General features: G+C 46.5%; 1 protein-coding gene across 1 annotated transcript in view; it reads left to right on the top strand.

Annotated features, from left to right (window-relative positions):
- BARD1 (BRCA1 associated RING domain 1) overlaps positions 1-22,672 on the top strand; it is a 135,650-nt gene that overhangs the window by 59,301 nt on the left and 53,677 nt on the right. The window contains exons 5-6 of the mRNA XM_070732176.1: positions 19,552-19,632; positions 20,182-20,354. Of these exons, the coding sequence (XP_070588277.1) occupies positions 19,552-19,632; positions 20,182-20,354 (254 nt within the window). The remainder of the gene's footprint in view (positions 1-19,551; positions 19,633-20,181; positions 20,355-22,672) is intronic.

Here is a 22,672-nt window from a genome sequence, read left to right as displayed (position 1 = left end):
CCAAAATTTGTGATAAGGCCTCAAAAGGTCAGGTAGATTCCAGCGGGGAAGCCCCCCTTCTCAAGCTTCTGACCTGGCAGACAAGGCCCTCATGGAATCCCATAACTTTGTGCTGGCTGATACAATACTGTGGCTCCTCCGCTTCCTTCTCCTCCTCTTCCTATCCCCTTTCTTATCTCAGTCTCCTGCTCCTCCCAGGCCTCCTCCACAGGCTTTTCCTGTCAATCCATACCTGCAGGACCCCAATAGTATACAAACCATAATTTTGGCTCCTGTCAGTCAGAGTATAGCTCAATGCATGCAGGTTATGAGGGGGCCTCAGGTTCCAGTAGTTATGCTCCCCCCCCCCCCCAGTTGGGTACTCCTACTAATCTTGGGAGTCAACCCCAAGTGCAGACTTGGCAGCCACAGCCAACTTATTTAGGGCTCCCACAGAGGATGAGGAGGGAGGTCCCGATTTAGATCTTTCGGAGGATGAGAGTATTGCTCCGGAACCCTGGCCACAGTGGACTTATTTCACCCAGTCCTCTTTCATTCCTTGCTGTTTAAGGAATGGAATACGGTCAATATTGCCGCTTTTCTTCCTTCTACCTCCTCAGTGTTGTACATACTCCTGGTCAGTTAGAGGATGATGAAGAAATTGAGGACTCTGATACAGATAGTGTTTATGAATTAGTGGTGGGCCCGGGGTTACAGGTAGTAGAACAGGTGGGAGACCAGCCACAGGATGTGGCTATGAGTCTAGAATCTAGCGAGGAAGAATCAGACGTTTGCTGGGTCAATCCTAAATTCAGAAGGGTCCAAAAACGTAAGGAACAGGTGTTTGGAAGAAGATATTAAGGGGAGGAATGGGTTAAATACTGGAGTGATGTATTTGGTACGTCAGGGGGTCAATGGGGAAGTAGGGTGGAGTTTCAATGTTGTAGGGCTAAAATGAAAGGTATTTAGTTCAGCTCCTAAGCAAGTAAATGCATTCTGTGTTATTTTAGTCATTTCTGCTGTTTTTGAATCATGCTGTGAGTACATAAATCTTGTTAAACGGAGAAGCCTGGGAGGAATGTATGAGGAATGCAATTAAGAAAGATAACGGGAGGAAGAGGAATGTGCTAGTATGAACTGTATTTTGAATACGGAAGGGAAGAGAAATAAAGATGGTGTTTCTTTCTTTATGAAATACTGCATTTAGTAAGAGTTATTTGTAATAGCTAAAGTTCTCCACTGCATCTGGAAGGAGAGTCCAACATGGTAATTCACCAATCTTATTGGTAGAGACTGAGTTAATTTAAATATTTAAATATGAGGTAGTCACCGCCCCTTAGCAGCCCCCAATACCTCAGTTTTAAAAACTCAGTCTTAGTGTAGAGACTGTTGAGTTTGCTTCTCTGATGAAGTATTAATAGTAATAATAATAATAATAATAATAATAAAAATAATAATAAAAATAATAAAAATAATAAAAATAATAATAAAATAATAATATTAATAATTAATTATTAAATTTTCTGTTTTTCTCCCCTTTCTAATTGCAGGTGCAGTGAATCTTGAAAGGGATATTAAGGGGTCTCTGCCCTCCGCGGGCAGAATCACCCCCACCGTTAATCTCCTCGAGCTTCCCTTCCCTCCGTGGGTACCATGCCTAACGAGGAGCACCTCAGCCTAGGGTCCCCGACCTCAGTGGTCATACCCGGCTGTCAGCAGAAGGTGAGGGGGTCCGCCCCCCTCACTGGATAGCTTGGAAGGCCGAATTCGAGAAGGAAACTGACAGCGGATTCTTTTGGCGCTGGGCCAGCGCCTCTCAGCTGTTCGGCGGCTATTCATTAAAGCTGCCGCGGCTGCCGCCTCCGCCGGAAAAGCCGTTTGCCGAGCCGAGAAGCCGCTTGGATCGGCTGGCTCGAAGAGACGAGTTGTGGGGGGGGCATTGCCTTCAAGGAAGCTGCCCAGTTTAGCGGAGGCGGCAAAAAAAGGCGGGAGCGCCATTTTGGGCAACGGATGCCCGCGCCCGCCCTGGTTAAGGCGGGTATAAGGTTGCTCTCCGCCCAATCACTGGGCGCGACCAACCTGTCAGACACAGGCGTAGGCTCTGAGGTGCCAGAACGCCATTTTAAAGTCATTTGTTCAGTGACAGCCTTATCTGTCAACGTGTCTTTGGCTTCTGTCAAATAAAGAACAACTGTTAACCGTGAGTAATGGAGGAAAAGACCTTAGAGAAAGCATCTTCCCCCATTGTATTGCCTCAGGATAAAGGCAAGGGGAAGTCTAAAGAAAAATCTAAGGCTCCAGCCTCTTCTTCAATCAAGGAGGCAGAGAGGCGTATTAAAGCGTTGGAGCAGAAACTGGAGGCAGCCCTCTTAGCTCCAAGAACCGTCTCTCCCTTATTGCAGGCCAGGGATCCACCAGCCTTATCTGTTTTGAGACCCTCAGAGACATTATCAGAGAGAGATTGGTCTCCAGAGAGGCAGCACCCATTTATGCCTCAGGCTGTTCCTCCATCTGGCCTTCAGCTACCAAGGCCAGGGTCTGCCAGCCACTCATTGAAGAGTGCCCCTTCTGCCACCTTTACGCCCACTGCGGCTGGGCTGCGTGTGCAACCAGATACCTGGCAGCAGATGTCCCCTGCCTTACAGGGACTCATTTCTGATGTTTACTCACAAGGGATGGCAGCTGGGGTGCAACAGAATATCCAACACCCCCAGCCAGCACAGCCCAGGAACCTATGGGCTGCACCGCCCCCCTCGGGTATGGGGTCCTGGATGGAGGAGCCGTCACCCCTAGAGGATGCCGAAAGAGAATACGACTTTTCGGATGATGAGACAACTCCTGATCCTCCGGTGACAGCTGGACTCTTTAAGGCTCCCCTTTTCAAGATTCTGCTGCATAAAGCTAAGCAGGTGGCAGATTTACCGGGTCCAACCAAGGCTACTGAGGCCTCAGATGACCCTAAGCCTTCGGCAGTATTATTCAAGGAGCCCCAACCCGAGACTGATCATGTGCCATCCTCGGACATATTCAGGCAAAGCATCAAGCGCCCATGGCAGCAGCCTGCAGCAGCTCAAGGCCCTTCGGTCATCGAAAGGAAGTTTTATACTTTAGATGATGACATGGAAAAGCTGCTGGAATTTCCGCCCATAGACCAGCCGGTAATGACTTTGATATCTAAGGCCTTGGTACCATCTGAGACGGGCGATAGCTTGAAACCAGAGGATAGAAAGGCGGAAATTTTACTAAGAAAATCCCATCAAATGGCAAGCTGGGCGTTTAGGGCGGCGACCGCAGCTTCATTTTTCAATAGGGCCTCCATAATGTGGTTGCAGGAGGTGCAAGCCCGCCTAGGTCCAGAAGAAGGTCGCTTACGTCAGGACCTCAGTAAATTATTGGCAGCTGCGCAGTTTTTAGCGGATGCAACTCTCCATGCCGCAAAGTTTTCGGCCAGAGGGATGGCGGCGTCACTTGCATCCAGACACCTCCTTTGGCTGAGGAGCTGGCCAGCGGACCTGAAGTCCAAGTGGAACCTGGCATCATCTCCATACCAAGGGGAGAAGCTCTTTGGAGAGGCTTTGGACCCTGTCCTCATTGAGGATAAGGACAAACGTAAGACCCTCCCCAGAGCATACCGGCGCCAGGAGCGTAGACCCAATCCTTACGCTCGCCGTCAGCCCTTTCGTTGGGATTCCTCTTCCTCGGCTAGTCAGAATAATAGGTCATACACCCAAAATCAGTATGGCCAACCCACCTTTAGAGGGGACCGAGCGGCCTTTCAGGATAGGCCCAGAGGATACCAGCAGTCAAGGCGTCCTTTTAGAGGGAACCAACGTGGCTTCAGGCGCACAAAATGACTTGGCTCCCTTACAGCCCATAGGAGGCAAACTTCAACGCTTCAGTGCCTCCTGGAGGATTACCTCCACCGACAAATGGGCAAGGGCCACAATATCAAGAGGACTGCGCCTGGAGTTCTTGCAGCCCCCGCCAAACCGGTTTGTCACCTGTCCGCTAACGCGAGACCCACTCAAAAGACGTCATCTTCAACTGGAGATAACACACCTTCTCAACATACAAGCAATAGAGAAGGTGCCCGAACATGCCAAGGGCACGGGATTTTATTCCGTTGTATTCCTAGTGCCGAAGTCTTCGGGGGGGTTCAGGATGATATTAAACCTAAAGCTCCTGAATACCTTCATTCGGCACAACGATTTTCTCACCTCTATCGACCTCAAAGAGGCTTACCTGCATGTTCCGGTTTGGCCAGCTCATCGTCGGAACCTCAGGTTTTGTCTCAACGGGGTCCACTACCAGTACCGTGCCATGCCGTTCGGCCTATCTTCGGCTCCCCGTACATTTACGAAGCTGATGGACATTCTGACAGCACATCTAAGGGCCCAGTCCATAAGAGTTATGGCATACTTGGACGACATAATCGTTATGTCCAAGTCTATGGTCCAAGCGCAACACCATCTGGCGCTCACACGGGAAACTCTGGAGAGGCACGGGTACACGGTCAACGTGGAGAAGAGCCATCTTCATCCCACCACATCAATCCAACACCTCGGCTCCATCATAGACACCGCAGAGGACACGGTCTCGCTAACACCAGAGAGGGTCCTCAATATACGGAGATTGGTAACCAGCCTTCGTCGACAAAGGCAAATACCATTGGCAACATTGTCCAAGGTACTAGGGACTATGGTCTCATCCATAGGGATTGTGCCATGGGCTCGCCATCACATGAGGGGCCTCCAATGGTTTCTCCTTCCGGCCCAGAGGGACAAGGTGAGTCACTCCCACCGAAAGGTGCGACTCCCAGCTTCAGTCAAGCAGTCGCTGGCATGGTGGTTGTCCCCAGCGTTGCTCCAGGGTTCTCCTCTTCACAGCCACGAGCGTGTGATTATCACAACAGACGCGAGCTTGTCGGGCTGGGGCGCCCATATGGGGCCTCATATAGCTCAGGGCCTGTGGTCTCAGGAGGACTTAACCCAGGTCAATATCAACGTTCTCGAACTCAGAGCGGTTTTCTTAGCCCTTCAGGCCTTCACTCCCTGGGTTCAGGACAGGCATGTCCTGGTTCTGACGGACAACGTGGCCACAAAAGCCCACCTGAACCATCAAGGAGGTACGAGATCTCATCGCCTCATGGCTCAAGCCACGGACCTCTTCGATTGGGCCGAATCTCATCTGGCCTCTCTGACGGCGGAGCATATTGCCGGGACCAGCAATGTGCAGGCGGACTGGCTGAGCAGGTCCACTCTGGATCCTTCGGAGTGGCAACTGGACCCGACACTCTTCAAGCAGATAGTGCTACGATTTGGTCTTCCATTGGTGGACCTCTTCGCAACCCCAGCAAACGCCCAATTACAGAGGTTTTTCTCCCGGTTTCCGACGCCAGGGGCGGAAAGGGTCAACGCCCTATGGTCACCATGGCCCCAGGGGTTACTGTATGCCTTCCCCCCCACGTGTCTCATTCAAAGGATATTAGACAAGACAATTCGGGAGGGGGTGGAAATGATCATGGTGGCTCCCTATTGGCCGAGACGGCCTTGGTTTGCGGACCTAGTAGCCCTGTCGGTGTCTCCCCCGTGGAGGATTCCAGATTCCGAGGTAGTGTTAGTTCAGGGGTCAGTTTGCCATCCGGACCCTCAGTGGTTCAAACTGACCGCCTGGCACTTGAAAGGGCGGGTCTGAGACAGCAAGCCTTGCCAGACAAGGTTATTTCCACCATTCAGGCAGCATGTCGCCCATCAACGGTAAGACTCTACCAGGCCACTTGGGCGGCCTTCTGTAAGTTTTGTTCGGATCACCACCTTAATCCAGGGGAGGCTTCGGTTGTGTCAATCTTACGATTCCTACAGTCAGGGGTAGAGAAAGGGTTAGCCCCGAATACCTTGAAAAGGCATTTAGCTGCTCTGGCAACCATCATCCGGGTACCCCACGCTCGCTCCCTGGCACAAGATCCTTGGATTAGGGATTTTATTAAGGGCGCGATTAACACCCATGCGCCTCCAGTGCACAGGTTCCCGACGTGGGACCTTTCCCTGGTACTCAAGGCGTTGACAGCCCCTCCTTTCGAGCCGATGAGGACGATTCCAGTACGATTGCTCTCCTTAAAGACTGCCTTTTTAGTGGCAGTTACGTCGGCACGCAGAGTGTCGGAGCTGTCGGCCCTGTCTACGCGTGCAGATTTGTGTATATTCCACCCGGATCAGGTGGTTTTGAGGTTAGACCCTACATTTATCCCCAAGGTTAACTCTGGGTTTCATATGGCTCAAGAGTTAGTGTTGCCAGACTTTTGCACACATGGACAGCACCCTCTCGAGCTGAGATGGCACAAGGTAGATGTTCGGAGGGCCTTGAAAATCTACATCAGACGGACTGGACATTTCAGGAAATCTGAGCGGCTGTTTGTGTCCTTTGGTCAGCGATCAATGGGTCTGGCAGTGTCAGCTAAATCCATCAGTCGCTGGCTGAAAGATTGTATTGAGGAAGCTTACAAAGCCCGGTCTCAAGTTCCACCAACCGGGGTAACAGCGCATTCCACTAGAAGTGCATCCACTTCGGTGGCTTGGAGAACTCAGGCGTCCATAGAGGACATTTGCAGGGCGGCTACGTGGGCGTCTCCTACCACCTTTATACGCCATTACAAACTGGACTCAGTAGCTTCGGCGGAAGCTTCCTTTGGGAGACGGGTTTTGCAGCAAGTGTGTTCAACTCCTGCGACCGTAGCTCAGCCTTTTCCCTCCCATGGGCAGTAATCTTTGGCATATCCCATGTTGGACTCTCCTTCCAGATGCAGTGGAGAAGAACCGTTGTACATACCTGAACGGTCTTCTCGATGCACTGGAAGGAGAGTCCAAACCCACCCGGCATGGTTGTTTCGCCAGGTCGCCGGAGGCTGGGAGCCTAGTTAAACAGTTATGAGGTTATATGGTTATTGTTCAATAAACAGGTTTTCCTTAAACTGGCTTCGTTTTTAAAACTGAGGTATTGGGGGCTGCTAAGGGGCGGTGACTACCTCATATTTAAATATTTAAATTAACTCAGTCTCTACCAATAAGATTGGTGAATTACCATGTTGGACTCTCCTTCCAGTGCATCGAGAAGACCGTTCAGGTATGTACAACGGTTCTTCTACCAGAAACCAGAACACTCTGGGTCTAATCTTAATCCTCTCTTTTCCTTATCAACCTCTGAGGCTCAGGTGATTCCATGCCTGCCTCTTTTTGTACAGGCTGTTCACGGACAGTGGCTGGCCCCAGTGTAGGTCCCTTGCTCTATGCTAACGATGGAAAATTCTTTAATATTGGACCAGAGTTAGCTCCTTTTCTCAGTCCACCTACAGTGGACGCCCCTATCACTGCTCTGTTCTCTCCCACTAATCTACCGGGTGATGCTTCAGAGCTTTTGTGTCTGAAAGACAAAAAGTTAGAGCACATTTTGATCAAGAACCATCAAGTAGCACCCTGGGCCTTTAGAGCAGCCACTTCGGCCTCTTTCTTTATGAGAGCCAACTTGACTTTGCTTAGGGATTTACAGGAAAGGATCCCAACCACAGACACCAGCTCCTAACAGGACATTGCCAAGATGCTCGCTGCCGCCCGCTTCATAGCAGATGCTCTTTGCAAGAAGTTAGGTTTGCTTCACGAACAATGGCTACCTCAGTCGTAGCCCACAGGCTGCATTGGCTATGATCCTGGCAGGCTGATGCTAAGCACAAGTGGAAGCTCGCTTCAGCTCCCTTTCATGGGCAAAAACTTTTTGGCGCATCCTTGGATCCCATCCTCATGGAAGATAAGGATAAGCATAAAATGCTTTTAATGACGACTCACAGAGGAATTCTCGTTCTTCCTCTCTTTCCAGAAGGGCTTACTACCCACCTGCTCAGACTCCCTCCTTCCCCAGACAGCAAGGTCAGTACGGGGGGAGGCAGAGATTCTTCCAGGACCGTTCCTTTAGAAGCAAAGGGTCCAAGCGGTCCTTTCAGGGTGGCAGGGGTCGACCTTTCCGACGTACTAAGTGAGTCTGTGGTACACAGGGACCCTCCCATCAGTGGTCGCTTGTCGCTTTTTGCGGACCAGTGGGAGGAGACCAATTTTGACGCGTGGGTCAGGGAGACATGAAATTTGGCCTCCCTAGAATTTCTCTCCACTCCTCTGAATATCTTCATTCGGTGCCCAGTCTCAAATAGCCTTTCCAAGAGGTGCCTCATGAAGGAGGCCATTGCCCATCTGTTGGAAATTAATGCTATCCAACAGGTCCCTGAGACCCAAGCTGGGTTGGGATTCTATTCTATTTTTGGTTCCGGACTGTTCAGGAGGTTGGTGGTTGGAGGGTCATTCTTCATACTGAGGAGCGGGTCCAGCAGTCACGTGGGTTTGCTCGCTGTCCTACCCAATCAGGACTGAGCCTTTAGTCTTAAAAAAGATTGCTAGATCCGCCCCTTCCTAGCATTTGCTCGGTCTTCCTGCCAGCAGAACGCGTGGTGGCTCAGCTCCTCTCAGCTAACACCTTTCCTCTCAACGGCTTCACCTATAAAAGAATAATACAGATTTTTTCCTTCTTTTCCTTAAATTTCAGATTACTTTAAATTAGTAGTGTTGTGGTTAGCTTTGGCCCAGCTCCTGGCCCAAGGACTGTGGATGTGGGGGAGACATCCACATGCTGCAGGCCTGTTTTGCCCCCGGTGGAATCTGCTGATGAAGGCTCCTCTGACCAAGAAGACATGAGTGACAGGGAGGAGGAGAGTGTGGCAGACAGCTCAGAAGGAGATCAATTATCTAGCTCCTCCTTGGATTCAGAACAAGAGTTGATACAGCCACGCATGCGGAGAGCGATGCATAGGCAACAACAACTGAGAGATTATTATCAAAGAAAATGAGGCCACCTGTGGTTGGGTGGGGCTGTGGTAATTAGTGAGGCTGCTATAAATAGCAGCCTGTGAGTTTGGCCATTGTGGAGGATTATCTGATCGTTGTGTTTCATGACTGCTTTACTGACTTTGACCTTTTGTGTGCTGATTTTTCCCCACTTGGAAACTAAACCAGAGCAAAGTGTGTTTCACTTTGTGAAAGAAGAAGGACTGTGAATTGCCTCACAGCTGCAAGCTAAGTATCACAGAACTGATAAGGGACTTGTACAAATTACCAGTTTGTTTGGAGACGAGTGCTCTTTGCTATACCAAAAGAGGGCTTAGTTTAAGTGAATTTTCATTATAAAGAACATTGTTTTGAATTTTCAAACATGTGTGAGTCTGAAATTTGTACCTGTGAATTTTTGGGAGGAGTGTACCAGAGAGCCCGACAACAAGTGGAGGCTTAAGGGACAAGCCAGCCCTCCTGGGCTTGGCTCCGGCTACCAGAGTGGCCGCGGCACAGTCTTTTAGTCGCGCTAGATTAGCCGCTTAGTCTTATGCTGCTGCTGGTCGCATTTAAATTTTAACTAAATCTATCCGGCTGGAGTTTTGCTTTCATTTCCCCTTTGTGGAGTGGAACAATGGAAACTTTTTTTCTCTTGCCTAGTCTCCCAGACTTTAGTCGTTGGATCAGCGTGACTGCCCTCAGTGCTCCTTAATTTTCGGCATCATAATTTTTGGCGCCATGAAGTCCGCCACACTCCCAGAGCTTGCTGTGAAGTGTCTCAGGCTTATGCTCCACTAGGCCTCTTTTCCCTCGTGGCTTTAATTTAGAGGCCTTGCCTGTCTGTACTCCCTGCCACGAACTTTGAAGTTGTCAAAATTGTCTTGGAGTGGCAGACGCTCCTTGGCCAAGGAGTTCAGGCCCCATTGTCCCTTTGAAATCTATTTTATTTTAACTTCTCCCTCAGTTGGCTAAGCCTTTGGCCTACTAACTGCAAGCCAATGGCCTCCACTATTTCCAAGAAAAATTCAGCTGGCAAGAGGCAGCAGGACACTAGGCCTTCTTGGAAGGAGATAGATCCCATTCCCCAGGCCTCCAGCTCCTTAGGGCCTTCTAATGTCACAAGACCCACCAGAGCTGAGAAAAGGTGTGACAAAACCTTGCAAAGGCTTGATGAACAGTCAGCCAAATGCTTGAGAGTGCAGGCCCAGGTTCATGTTAGCTCACCTGATCCCACAGATCTGTCTGATCTGCCTCCCCCAGGTGACCAAGTCCTCTCTCTGGATGAGCCTAATCTAAATAGGCCCCAACCAAATCTCTAGGGTTTAGGTCCAGCAGAAGCAGAGTCTAGTGGGGAAGACCCTCCATAGCCTGGCCCAGCCCAGGCCCGCAGGGTAACTCCTGATCTTCCTACATCCTGAATTTCTTACCATGTTTTCGGCCTTGTCCTAAGCCATTGATGCCAAGTTCATGGCCCTCAATGTGCCCTCCCATTCTTGCCCTCAATCCCACAAGACTAGGCCCCTAAACACATTATCATATAGGGCCCCAGTCCAGGATCCAGATTCCTCCTCTTCTCAGGAGGACAATGAGGATGATGAAGAACAAGAGGATAGGGATAATCTCTTCCAAGGCTTTTCTAAGGACGAGGAATCTCAAATCAAAGCTTCTCCCTCCTGCACCATTTTTCCACCGCAGTTATTCAGATCCTTATTACTTAAGGCTAGAGTGGCCAAGGGCCTAACTGCCCAAGACCAGCCTGCCCTGTCCACCTCTGCTCCTCAGGAAGAAAGCTGCCCTTTTTTCATGGAGGAGCAAGAGGACACAGATGTCATCCCTATGCCAAAGCTGTTTAAAGAGGCTTTACTCAAACAATGGGACCACCCCACTTCGGGATCCAATCCCTATTCTAAGGACAAAAAACTGTATAAGGTCTCACCTTCTTATGAAGAGCTCCTCTTCTTTCCTAAGGCGTATGAACCAATCAAGATCCTCCACTCAGCGGCGGCCATGTCAGGCGAGGCAGAGGAGGTCCTGAAACCAGAAGACAAACACCTGGAGCAGATGCTCAAGAGAAGCTTCTTTGCTGACTCATGAGCTATAAAATCTGCAGCAGCAGCTTCGTTCTTTACGAGAGCCATGCTGCTCTTGCTCCAACAACTTCAACACCATATTCCCCCAGATGATCTACGGGGTCAACAAGATCTTAACAAGGTATTTGCAGCGGCTCAGTATGTGGCGGATGCCACACTTCAGTCATCTAGATTGGCAGCCTCTACAGTGGCCAGAAGGATCCTATGGCTCCATCCCTGGTAAGCAGGCGTCAGGCAGAAGTGGCAGCTCTCCATGGGCCCCCTCAAGCGCAAAAATCTCTTTGGAAATTAACTTGATCTGTTACTCACTGAAACCACTGACAAGAAGAAAATCCTAGGCCCCACTACAAAGAAAACAGCCAAAACACAACAACCTTTTCAGCGCCCTTTCACTAATCAAGCCACAGTTTTTCCTACTAGGGAACCCCAGGTTAGTATCCCTCCTGTTTTCTATCTCAGTCAGGCAGATTCTCTAGGGCTAGGGGTACCCGAAACCAGAGAGGCTCTTCTGCCTCCAAATATCCAAAAACCAGATAGTAATGCACCTAACATCCCCATTGGGGGGCACCTGGCCTGGTTCCTCTTCCGCCTGGTGCCTGTCTACCCAGGACCAATGTTCCCTCTAATTTTTTTCGGTGTGGGCAGAAAAGTATAATGTATGAGCAGCACATTTTCATGCCTGGGCTTGGATCGGTTAGAAACCCGGTCGTTAAGCAAATCGGGCTTCTCCCACCCCCCATTGTCTTTGCTTGTGAGACAGTTGCAAAAGGGTGTTACGTGGCCTCAAGACATAGCAACGGTCATAAATATGAAACGGCGGCTAAGTTTTGATCTCGTGATTGTAAGTGTGAAAAAATCACTTTTTTCAGGGACGTTGTGACTTTGAACGATCAGTAAATGAACTGTTGTAAGTTGAGGACAACCTGCCTTCCCCCCTAGATGTTTTTTGTGGAGCTTCAAAATGGACTCCTGATCTACTTCTTTTTTTTTTAATTAAACTTTATTAGATTTTTCATAAAAAGACAAACATGACATACATACATTTCACGTATATTTGGGGTTGCCATTACCCCACTTATTTTTGAAGTCTATCTAATACAGAAAAAAGAAAATTCATTAATAACATTTAAAATTTATATAAAATGAAGAGAAGAATTTTTGTTTTTATATACAGTAATACCCCGGTTATTGCGTCCCCGACTATTGCGAACAGGGTAATTTGCGATTTTTCAACCGATTTTTCAAAACACCATCTGCGCATGTGTGCCCTTTTTTTCTATGGGCACGCATGCATAGATGGCGCCCGGCAGATCAGCTGCTGGGCGGCTTCCCTGGGTCTTCCCCCTCTTGCTGGCGGGAGGGCGAGCAGCGGGCATCAGCAAGGAGTTTCCCCACCGCCCACGCAAACTCCTCGCTGCCGCCCGCCCTTCGCCCGCCCACGCCGTTCATTCTCGCCGCTTTCGAGCTGAGTCCTGAAGCGAATTCGCTCCAGGACTCAGCTCGAAAGCGGCGACAGCCAGCGCGGAGAAGCCGTTCGCTGGCGCTGGCTGTCGGCGCTTTTGAGCTGAGTCCTGGAGCGAATTCGCTCCAGGGCTCAGCTCGAAAGCGGCGACAGCCAGCGCGGAGAAGCCGTTCGCTGGCGCTGGCTGTCGGCGCTTTTGAGCTGAGTCCTGGAGCGAATTCGCTCCAGGACTCAGCTCGAAAGCGGCGACAGCCAGCGTGGAGAAGCCGTTCGCTGGCGCTGGCTGTCGGCGCTTTTGAGCTGAGTCCTGGAGCGAATTCGCTCCAGGGCTCAGCTCGAAAGCGGCGACAGCCAGCGCGGAGAAGCCGTTCGCTGGCGCTGGCTGTCGGCGCTTTTGAGCTGAGTCCTGGAGCGAATTCGCTCCAGGGCTCAGCTCGAAAGCAGCGAGAGCCAGCGCCAGTGAACGGCTTGTCCGCCGCCTGCCTGCCCGCTAGCGAGGAGCCGAAGATTGGGGGCGGCGCGGCTGTTTTAAAATGTCGCCGCCGGCATGGGGGGCTTGCCAGCACCCCCCGGACCCCCAACCCGGGTTTGGGGGGCTGCTAGGAAGCCCCCCATGCCGGCGGCGACGTTTTAAAACAGCCGCGCCGCCCCCAATCTTCGGCTCCTCGCTAGCGCTGCAGGAGTAAAAACACCATCTGCACATGCGCAGATGGTGTTTTTACTTCCGCAGCGCTACTTCGCGAAAACCCGCTCATTGCGGGGGGTCCTGGAATGGAACCCTCGCAATGAGCGGGGGATCACTGTACTTTGCACCTATAAAATTGATAAAATATAACTAGTTCTAATACATAAATATAGTTTCAAATCATTTAAATCTTATTTTTTCCCTTTTATTTAACCATGTATACAATTTGTTCCATATATCATAAAATTCTGATTCTTCATGATCGTTTAACCGCCTTGTCATCATGTCCATCTCGGCACATTCCATAATTTTCTTATTACCTCATCTTCCTTGGGAATATCTTCACCCTTCCAATTTTGTGCGAACACAATTCTCGCTGCTGTCAAGATGTGAATAATTAAGAAAAAAAATATCCTTTTTATATTTTTGATTTGTTATACCTAATAGAAAAAATCCAGGCGTTTTCTTTATGTCCCATAAAGTAACTTCCTTTATCCACTTTTCTATTGTATTCCAATATGACCTAGTTTTTGTAGCAAGTCCACCACTGATGGTAAAAAGAACCTATTTCTCGCTTACATTTCCAACATTTTGGTGACATGTTAGGAAACATCTTTGCTATTCTGTTTGGAGGCAGATGCCACCTATAAAACATCTTGATTTGATTTTCTTTTAGTGAAACTGATTTTGTTATTTTCCAATTAGATGTCCAGACTTTCTCCCAGGTTTGTAAGTCGATATTTCTTCCTAAATTTTTGCACCAACTTATCATATTATCTTTCAATGTCTGGTCTATGTTTTTATACCCTATGCCTTTCCTATTAGTTTACTCTGGTTTGTGGTCAGCAAATTGCCTAGAAAGTGATATTTCTTTGTGTCTTTCCAGACTTCTAATAAATATTTTCTTATTATTTGATTTTTAAAGTAAGAATGTGTTTTATATTTGTCATACCAGATAAAGGCATGCCAGCCTAACATAAGGTCGTAACCTTCCAAATTTAATATTCTTCTATTTTCTTGTGCTACCCAATCTTTAATCCAAGATAAGGCTGTAGCCTGGTAATATGTCTTCCAATTTGGTAATGCAAATCCGGCTCTTTCTTTAATGTCTTCTAGTATGCTTAGTTTTATTCTCGGTTTCTTCCCTTGCCATATAAATTTCCTAACGATCATTGTTAGGTCCTTAAAAAACTTCCCTCCTGGATTCATCAGTAATACCTGAAATACTTTTAATTCAAACCACACAAAATTTGGACAAGAATAGATATGGCTTGGGCTTCAAAATCAACTACCGAACAAATTGAGATAGATACAATTACGTGTTCCAGCCCCATGAGCTCAACCCGGGGTACTGGTGACGAGTGTAATCTGGGCCCTGGGCTCAAGCTGCTGGCACTCAATGCCAGGTTGGTGGTTAATAAATCTCTCCTCATCTGGGACTTTATCCTGGAGGTATGTGGTTTGTGTGACTGAAACTTGGCTGGGCCCAGAGGGAGGAATTCCTCTCTCTGAAATTTGCCCAGCCAGGTTTCAGATATGGCACCAGCCGCGACCCCAGGGAAGGGGGGGAGGAGTGGCTATTATAGCCAAGGAGACTTTTCGCCTACGTAGACAGATTGCTCCTGAGATTGCAGGTTGTGAGTCCCTCCTTATGAACTTAGACCTAGGGGTTCAGATGGGCTTGTTGCTCATGTACCTGTCTCCCAGCTGCGTGTCAGCAGCCCTGCCTGTGCTGCTTGAGGAGGTGGCCAGGTTGGTGGTGGAGTTCTTTAGACTCATTGTCTTGGGGGACTTTAATCTGCCGTCTCTCGGCGAATCCTATGGATTGGCACAGGAGTTCATGGCTACCATGACAGCCATGGACCTGACTCAAGTAGTTCAGGGTCTGACTCATGAGGACATGCACCTGACATGCTATTTCTCTTGGAGCAATTGAGTGATGGTCTGAGATTAAGGGGCTTAGAAGTGTTGCCTTTGTCATGGTCAGACCATTTTCTACTACTGCTTAACTTCGAGGCTCCAATCCTTCCCCGCAAGGAGGCAGAACAGACTAGGTGGTTCCGCCCCAGACACCTGGTGGATCCAGAGGGCTTTCAGAGGGCGCTTGGTTTTTTACCACATTCACTTGTCCACACTTCGGCAGAGTCTCTTGCTGTGGCCTGGAACAAGGCTGCGACAGAGGCTTTTGACCGGATTGCGCCGTTGCAACCTCTCTGCGGCACTAGACCCCGGAGCACTCCTTAGTTCACTGAGGAACTCCGGGTGTTGAAATGCCAGAAGAGACGTCTGAAGAAGCAATAGAGGAAAATTAAGTCTGGGTCTGATCAAACAATTGTAAGAGCTCATATTAAGACTTACAAAGTGGTGCTCAAGGCGGCAAGATGCGCGTATCATGCCGCCGTGATTGCATCAGTGGAATCCCGCCCAGCCGCTCTGTTCAGGGTGACCCGCTCCCTTCTCAATCAAAGGAGAGTAGGAGAACCCTTGCAGAGCAGTGCCGAGAATTTTAACTTGTTTTTTTTATGATAAAGTCGCTCAGATTCGGATGGACCTTGACTCCGATTGGATAGCAGTGTCGACTGACAATGAGTCAGATGAGGTGACTGGGGCCCATCCTTGTCCATCTCTCTGGGAGGAGTTTGACCTGTTGACACCTGATGAAGTGGACAAGGCCATTGGAGCTGTGAGTTCTGCCACCTGTTTGCTGGATCCGTGTCCCTCTTGGCTAGTTTCGGCCAGTAGAAAGGTGACACGGAGCTGGGTCCAGGAGATTGTCAACGCTTCTCTGAGGGGGGGTCCTTCCCGGCTCCCTACAAGCAGGCACTCGTGTGCCCCCTCCTCAAGAAGCCGCACTCAAAAACTATCGTCCAGTCTCCAACCTTCTCTTTATGGGAAAGATTTTCAAGAAGGTGGTGTCACTCCAGCTCCAGCGGTCCTTGGAAGAAGCCTAGGCCCTCAACAGTCACGGTTCAGCCCCGGCTACAGCATGGAAACTGCTTTGGTTGCACTGATGGATGATCTCTGGCGGGCCTGCGACAGAGATTTATCCTCAGTCCTAGTGCTTCTTGACCTCTCAGCGGCTTTCGATACCATCGGCCATGGTATCCTTCTGCGCCGGCTGGAGGGGCTGGGAGTGGGAGGCACTGTTTTGCAATGGTTCTCCTCCTACCTCTCTGGCCGGTCACAGTCGTTGTTAGTGTGGGTCAGAGGTTGACCTCTAGGTTTCTCCCTTGTGGGGTGCCTCAGGAGTCGGTCTCTCCCCTGCTATTTAATATCTACATGAAACTGCTAGGTGAGATCACCCAAAGGCATAGGGTGAGGTATCATCACTATGCTGATGATACCCAGCTTTACATCTCCATCCCGTGTCCAGTCAGCGAAGCAATGGAAGTGATGTGTTGGTGCCTGGAGTCTGTTGGGGTCTGGATGGATGTCAACAGCCTCAAACTCAACCCTGACAGATGGTTGAGTGGCTGTGGGTTTTGCCTCCCAAGGACAATTCCATCTGTCCATCCATTACCCTGGGAGGAGGAATTACTGACCCCCTCTGAGAGGGTCCGCAACTTGGGTGTCCTCCTCGATCCACAGCTAACATTAGAGCACCATCTTTCAGCTGTAGCGAGGAAGGCGTTTGCCCAGGTTTAACTGGTGCATCAGTTGCGGCCCTACTTGGACACGGAGTCACTGCTCACAGTCACTCATGCCCTCATCACCTCGAGGTTCGACTACTGCAACACTCTCTACATGGGGCTACTTTTGAAAGTGTTCGGAAACTTCAGATCGTGCAGAATGCGGCCGTGATAGCAATCACGGGCTTTCCTAGATATGCCCATGTCTCATCAACACTCTGCGGCTTGCATTGGCTGCCGATCAGTTTCTGGACACACAGGTGATGGTCATGACCTATAAAGTCCTACATGGCATTGGACCAGAATATCTTTAGGACCACCTTCTGTCGCACGAATCCCAGCGACCAATTAGGTCCCACAGAGTTGGCCTTCTCCGGATCCCGTCGACTAAACAATGCTGTCTGGCGGGACCTAGGGGAAGAGCCTTCTCTGTGGTGGCCCTGGCCCTCTGGAATCAACTCCCCCCAGAGATTAGGGCTGCCCCCACCCTCCTTGCCTTTCGAAAGCTTCTGAAAACCCACTTATGTCTCCAGGCATGGGGAAACTGATATGCCCCTTAGCTACTATGGTTTTTTATGTATGGTTTGTTAGGTTGTATGCTTGTTTTTTATAATAAGAGTTTTTAATTGTTCTTTTAACATTAGATTTGTACATTATTGTTGTTGTGAGCCGCTCGGAGAGGGGCGGCAAACAAATCTAATAAATTATTATTATTATTATTATTATTATTATTATTATTATTATTATTATTATCATCACCACCATCATCATTAATTGGAGTTTGAGAAGGGTTGATTAAGCTTGTTTGCCCTTTTAAAACTTTAATTATTTTTTCTATTTAGATATATGAATTTAGGAACTGCTGATCTGTTTTAATAAAGTTAGAAGTACTGATTATAATAAGATATGTAGCATGTGATACTGATTTGGATTAATGCATAAATGGAATTGAATTTAAAATTGTTGGGGAGATTAATGATATTAATGATTTTTAATTGATTTAAAATAGAGAATATGTAGAATTTTTTCCTTTTTTTCTTTTCTCAAATTGATTGAAATTTAAAATTAATAAGTAAGAAATGTACGTAAATATTAATTGGCTAAATGTTAGATGGGTTGAAATAATTTTTAAATTTTGGATTAGGTAAATGTACTATTTGGGGGGAAAGTCTGAAATTCATATATGTTTATGTTTTGTTTTTAATTTTAATTTTCTTTTGTTAACATCTGATTGGCTATACAAGGTATTCTTGGTTTATAGAAAAATGTATAAAGAAAGAGGGAAGCACTTTGGCATAATGGTTAATAAGTTAGAAATTTAATTGGTGTTCTTTTTGAAAGAACATTAAGGAGGGATTTTAATTAAAAGAAAAATGTGTAACTGGATGACAAAATTAGAAAAAAACCCTTTTGCAACTTTTTTGATGATTGATATTAGTTACTAACAAAATACCGCATTTTATTCATGGAAAATTAGATGGCACACTGTATTGTTTGAATGCATGTTGAGAGAAAAATAAAAAATATTTACCCCCTGGAAAAAAGTCCTTCCTTCCTTTGTCCCTCCATTCATTTCATTCTTCCACCTTCCTTCCTTTTTCCCTCTGAGCAACCACGTGGGGTGAAACTTCCTCTTTGGCAGGTCTTACCGATCGTAGCCAGGAAGAGGTGAGCGAGTGATCTGGGACTGCACGGCTTTGCACCGCTTCAAAAGTTTCTGTGCATGGGGGTTCCTGATGGTTGCGCGGGCGTGTGCCCACACAGCTTAGAGCAGTGATTTTCAACCTTTTTTTAGCCACGGCACGTTTTTTATATTTACAAATTTCTGGGGCACACCAACAACCAAAATGACACTCTAAGACACTCTCCTCTCTTTTTATATCCCTGTCTCCTCCCATCCTTGTTTGTTTGTGTGTGTGTGTGTGTGTGTATACACACTTTTGAACCATGGGCATGGGTGCGGGGCTGGCACCTCCGTCCCAGCCCAGCCTGCAGGCCAGTGCCAGCCCCAAAGTGCCGGCATGTATGGCGTCCAGCAACACGTCCAGCCGCCGCCGTCGGTGCCTCCGCCCTGGAGCTCCTGCTCGCAGCCAACTTCCCTGCCGCCACCCGTTGGCTATGGCCCAATGCCTCTGTTGCCGGCGTGGTGTACACTGTTGCTGACTGCTTGCAGCTGCTACCCCATGGCTACTGCCCGGCGCTGCTGTTGCCAGCACCTTCCCGTTCCTGCAGCCGGCATCCTCCTGCCAGGCCCCAAAGCTCACCTGCCACTACTGCCGCCAGGGAAGCTCCAGCCGGGCGGGGCGCTGCAGCTGCCGGAAAACCTGGAAGGCACGAAGAGGGAAGCTCAGCTTCCGGCCTCGCAACTTTTTGCCACAGATCTGTTAGCATGATTACAGTTAATTTGGGTAATCACATTTTTATCATGTTTGTGTTATACAATTTTTATCTTAGACTTGCATTCTTTTGCCATCATTTTTTTAAATTCATGGAATATTTCAGGCATTTTTCATAATGGAGTGGAAATCTAATTTTAAAAGAGGAGTAAGAAGGCGTTGTACCAATTGTATGGTTCTCTAGATGAGGGAAATAAATTAAAAAATTCAGAAATCAGAATATCAATTAACCAATATATATTTATCATTTAATATAAAGAGTGATTTTTAAAAATTTGTATTTCTAAAAAACTTTCACGTTTTACTTTATTCTGTTGAATATTTGATTCTCTCTTACTTTACCGATCTTTCTATTTTTTTATTTTGGGTTTATAGCTCTTCAATAAATTTAAATTGTTAACGTTTAAAAAACTTTAATGCTTTATGTTTTCATTTCCTTTTTCTAGGGTAATCTTTCTGCTGTTGAATACTTGTTGAAAAAAGGAGCTGATCCCAACATTAAAGACTATGCTGGTTGGACACCACTGGTAATTTAAATGGTTCATTCCTTCCATTCTTCCTTTGTTCTTTATCTCACTCTTGTAGAGATAATCTCAATTAGAAGTAATGTAGGGGATGATTTAGATGAACTTTCTCTTAACTAATCTTGAAAAAGGAAAAGCTTCATTTGTTCAATAAACTCAAATTGTTTTGAGATCCTCTTTCTCTTGATTTTCCTGTTATTTGTTCCTACATTTTTCTTTCTGAATTAAGCTAGTTTCTTTCTTCAGCTGAATTTCTATTGCATTTTCAGACGCAAGAGAAATGGATTTTAAAAGTAAGCAGGATCTGGAAAGTGGTAAAATACATTACGGATAGTTATTTTGTGTTCCTTTTTTCTGCCAGATGATGTTCAAACAAGTTTTTTTCCTTTACTTACAGCAAAGATTCCTATAATGATTAATTTTACCTGCAAGCTATCTGGGAGTCAGGCTTGGATGCAATACATAAAAATCTGTAATTTAGGGACATCATTTTATTAATTAAGCCAATTCTTATTCTGTCACTTATATATTTTTTCCCCATTCAACATTTAGCATGAAGCCTGTAATCATGGACATAAGCAAATAGTTGAATTACTGATAAGACATGGGGCACTGCTGAATGTGACTGGGTATCAGAATGATATGCCACTTCATGATGCTGCCAGGAATGGACATATAGAAATTGTGGAACTGCTGCTTTTGCATGGAGCATCTCGAGACGTGGTGTGAGTAATTACATGAGATTTTTATCTGTTTTTTTAACAAATGAATAGAGCATTTGTGCAAACCCATATTCTCAAAGTAAAGATGCTGTGTTTAACCAACACCTATAATGCATGGGGCCACACTGAGGCCATATAGTGAGTGCCCCATAGCATCTGTGGAGGCTTGCAACATTTTTGGCATACCCTAAAAGTCTGGCTGTGTTCTTCCCTCCAGTCAAGCTAATTTTGTGAAGGGATATAATTGGGATTGAGAGTTTGCACCTCTGAGAATATAATTGTCTTTGTGATTAGAGAGTGTATTTAATCTGAAAACCAGAATATGTATGAGATACATTGTGTATACTGAAGTTGATGTATTTTTGTCAAGTATCTCCTTTGAAAGTCTGGCCTGACAACAATTAATCCAATGTGTTTTATGTTTGAAATAGAGATGGTGAAGAGATTTCTTCTTTGGCTGCTTCTTAATGACACCAGTCGGTAACAGTTGAACATGTTTTAAGCAGTACTGAAGAAATACCTGTTTGATGTACTATTCACAGAAGATGAATTGTAGCATATATCTTATTCCTTGGTTTTATACCACTTTCTCTTGCATCTTGGAAAACTAACCTGAAATTTTTCTGAATTTAATATATTGTGGGAGTGTGGGCAAATGTGAGATTGGGGGTGGAGTGGGAGAAGAAACTCCATGCATCCAGGATTGTTTCTAATTTGCAGTCTTTACAGCAGTTGGAGAGCTGGAAACTGAGATAGGCAATTTGTGATAAAGAAATTGGTGATTGTACCTATTTACAAAATTATAATAATGTGACTTTAGTACTACCTAGAGATTCTAATAGTTTAAGAAATGGGCACTCATGGCACTGCTGAATTTCACAATAGTGTTTACCAACTGAAAAGTTGCAGACTACTCCTATAAGCTTTAAACATGTTTGCCTTAATTGAATCTATCCATTCAATCAAAATATTGTATATTTTATTGGAAAAATGAGTTTTAACAATTAATTAAATGGGAGAATGTAAAATCTCTGTGGGTTGATTCAAGAAGTCCAGTTTGAAGATAAAAATGTGTCTCCTTTGGAATCTGTTTTAAAAAACTTTTCTTTGTCTAGCAACACATATGAAACCATTACATGAATCAGTGGACGTATTAATTGCTCGGCTTAAACTAACTGATTTTTACAGTTAATCTTCTGCATAAAGTAATTTATATTTTATAGCTTTTGTGTGTGTTTGCTCCCTTGAATTTCCTGCCTGTCTTGCTTCACAGTTGGCCAAGTGATATGAAAAATTAGCACTTGGTATTTGCAATTTTACTTGTCCATAACACATTTCATTCAAATTGGCTCTTTTTCCATGTTTTCCTCCATGCACAATATGATTAACTTGCTTCTTTATTTTTTAACTAAGTATGAATTTGGCTTCAAAGAGTTTGAATCACGCTATTTATTTATTTATTTATTTTTATTTATTCATTTGTCCAATACACAAATACATAGGAAGAAAAATAGACATGTAGTAATATATATAAGGGTAAAAGTGAACTTAGAGGAGAGGATATATGAAAGAAAGAGAATATATATGATAAGTGAGAGAAAGGAAAGACAATTGGGCAGGGGACGAAAGGCACAGCAATGCAGTTATGTACGCCCCTTACTGGCCTCTTAGGAACCTGGAGAGGTCAGTCGTGGAGAGTCTAAGGAAGAAATGTTGTGGGTTAGGGGTTGATACAATTGAGTCCGGTAATGAGTTCCACGCTTCAATAACTTGATTGTTGAAATCATATTTTTTACAGTCAAGTTTGGAGCGGTTCGTATTAAGTTTGAATCTGTTGTGTGCTCTTGTGTTGTTGTGGTTGAAGCTGAAGTAGTCATTGACCGGTAGGACATTGCAGCATATGATCTTGTGGGCAATACTCAAATCATGTTTTAGGCGCTGTAGTTCTAGGCTTTCTAGGCCCAGGATTGTTAGTCTATTTTCGTAGGATATTCTGTTTTGAGTGGAGGAGTGCTCTTCTGGTGAAATATCTTTGGACATTTTCAAGGGTGTTGATGTCTGAGATGTGGTATGGGTTCCAGACAGATGAGCAGTAGTCTAGGATGGGTCTGGCAAAAGTTTTGTAGGCTCTTGTGAGTAGTGTGAGATTGCCAGAGCAGAAACTGCGTAGGATCAGGTTGACAACTCTAGAAGCTTTTTTGGCAATATTGTTGCAGTGGGCTTTAGCACTTAGGGCATTCGATATTAGTATTCCAAGGTCTTTTACTGAGTGTGGGTTGGCAGTGAGAGATTGTTTATTCAGTTTGTATGTGCGGTTTGGA

The sequence above is a fragment of the Erythrolamprus reginae genome, chromosome 1 (genome assembly GCF_031021105.1).
Source record: "Erythrolamprus reginae isolate rEryReg1 chromosome 1, rEryReg1.hap1, whole genome shotgun sequence".
Classification (NCBI taxonomy): domain Eukaryota; kingdom Metazoa; phylum Chordata; class Lepidosauria; order Squamata; family Dipsadidae; genus Erythrolamprus; species Erythrolamprus reginae.
Note: the sequence above shows the minus strand (reverse complement) of the source record. Positions and strands in the feature narration are given on the sequence as shown.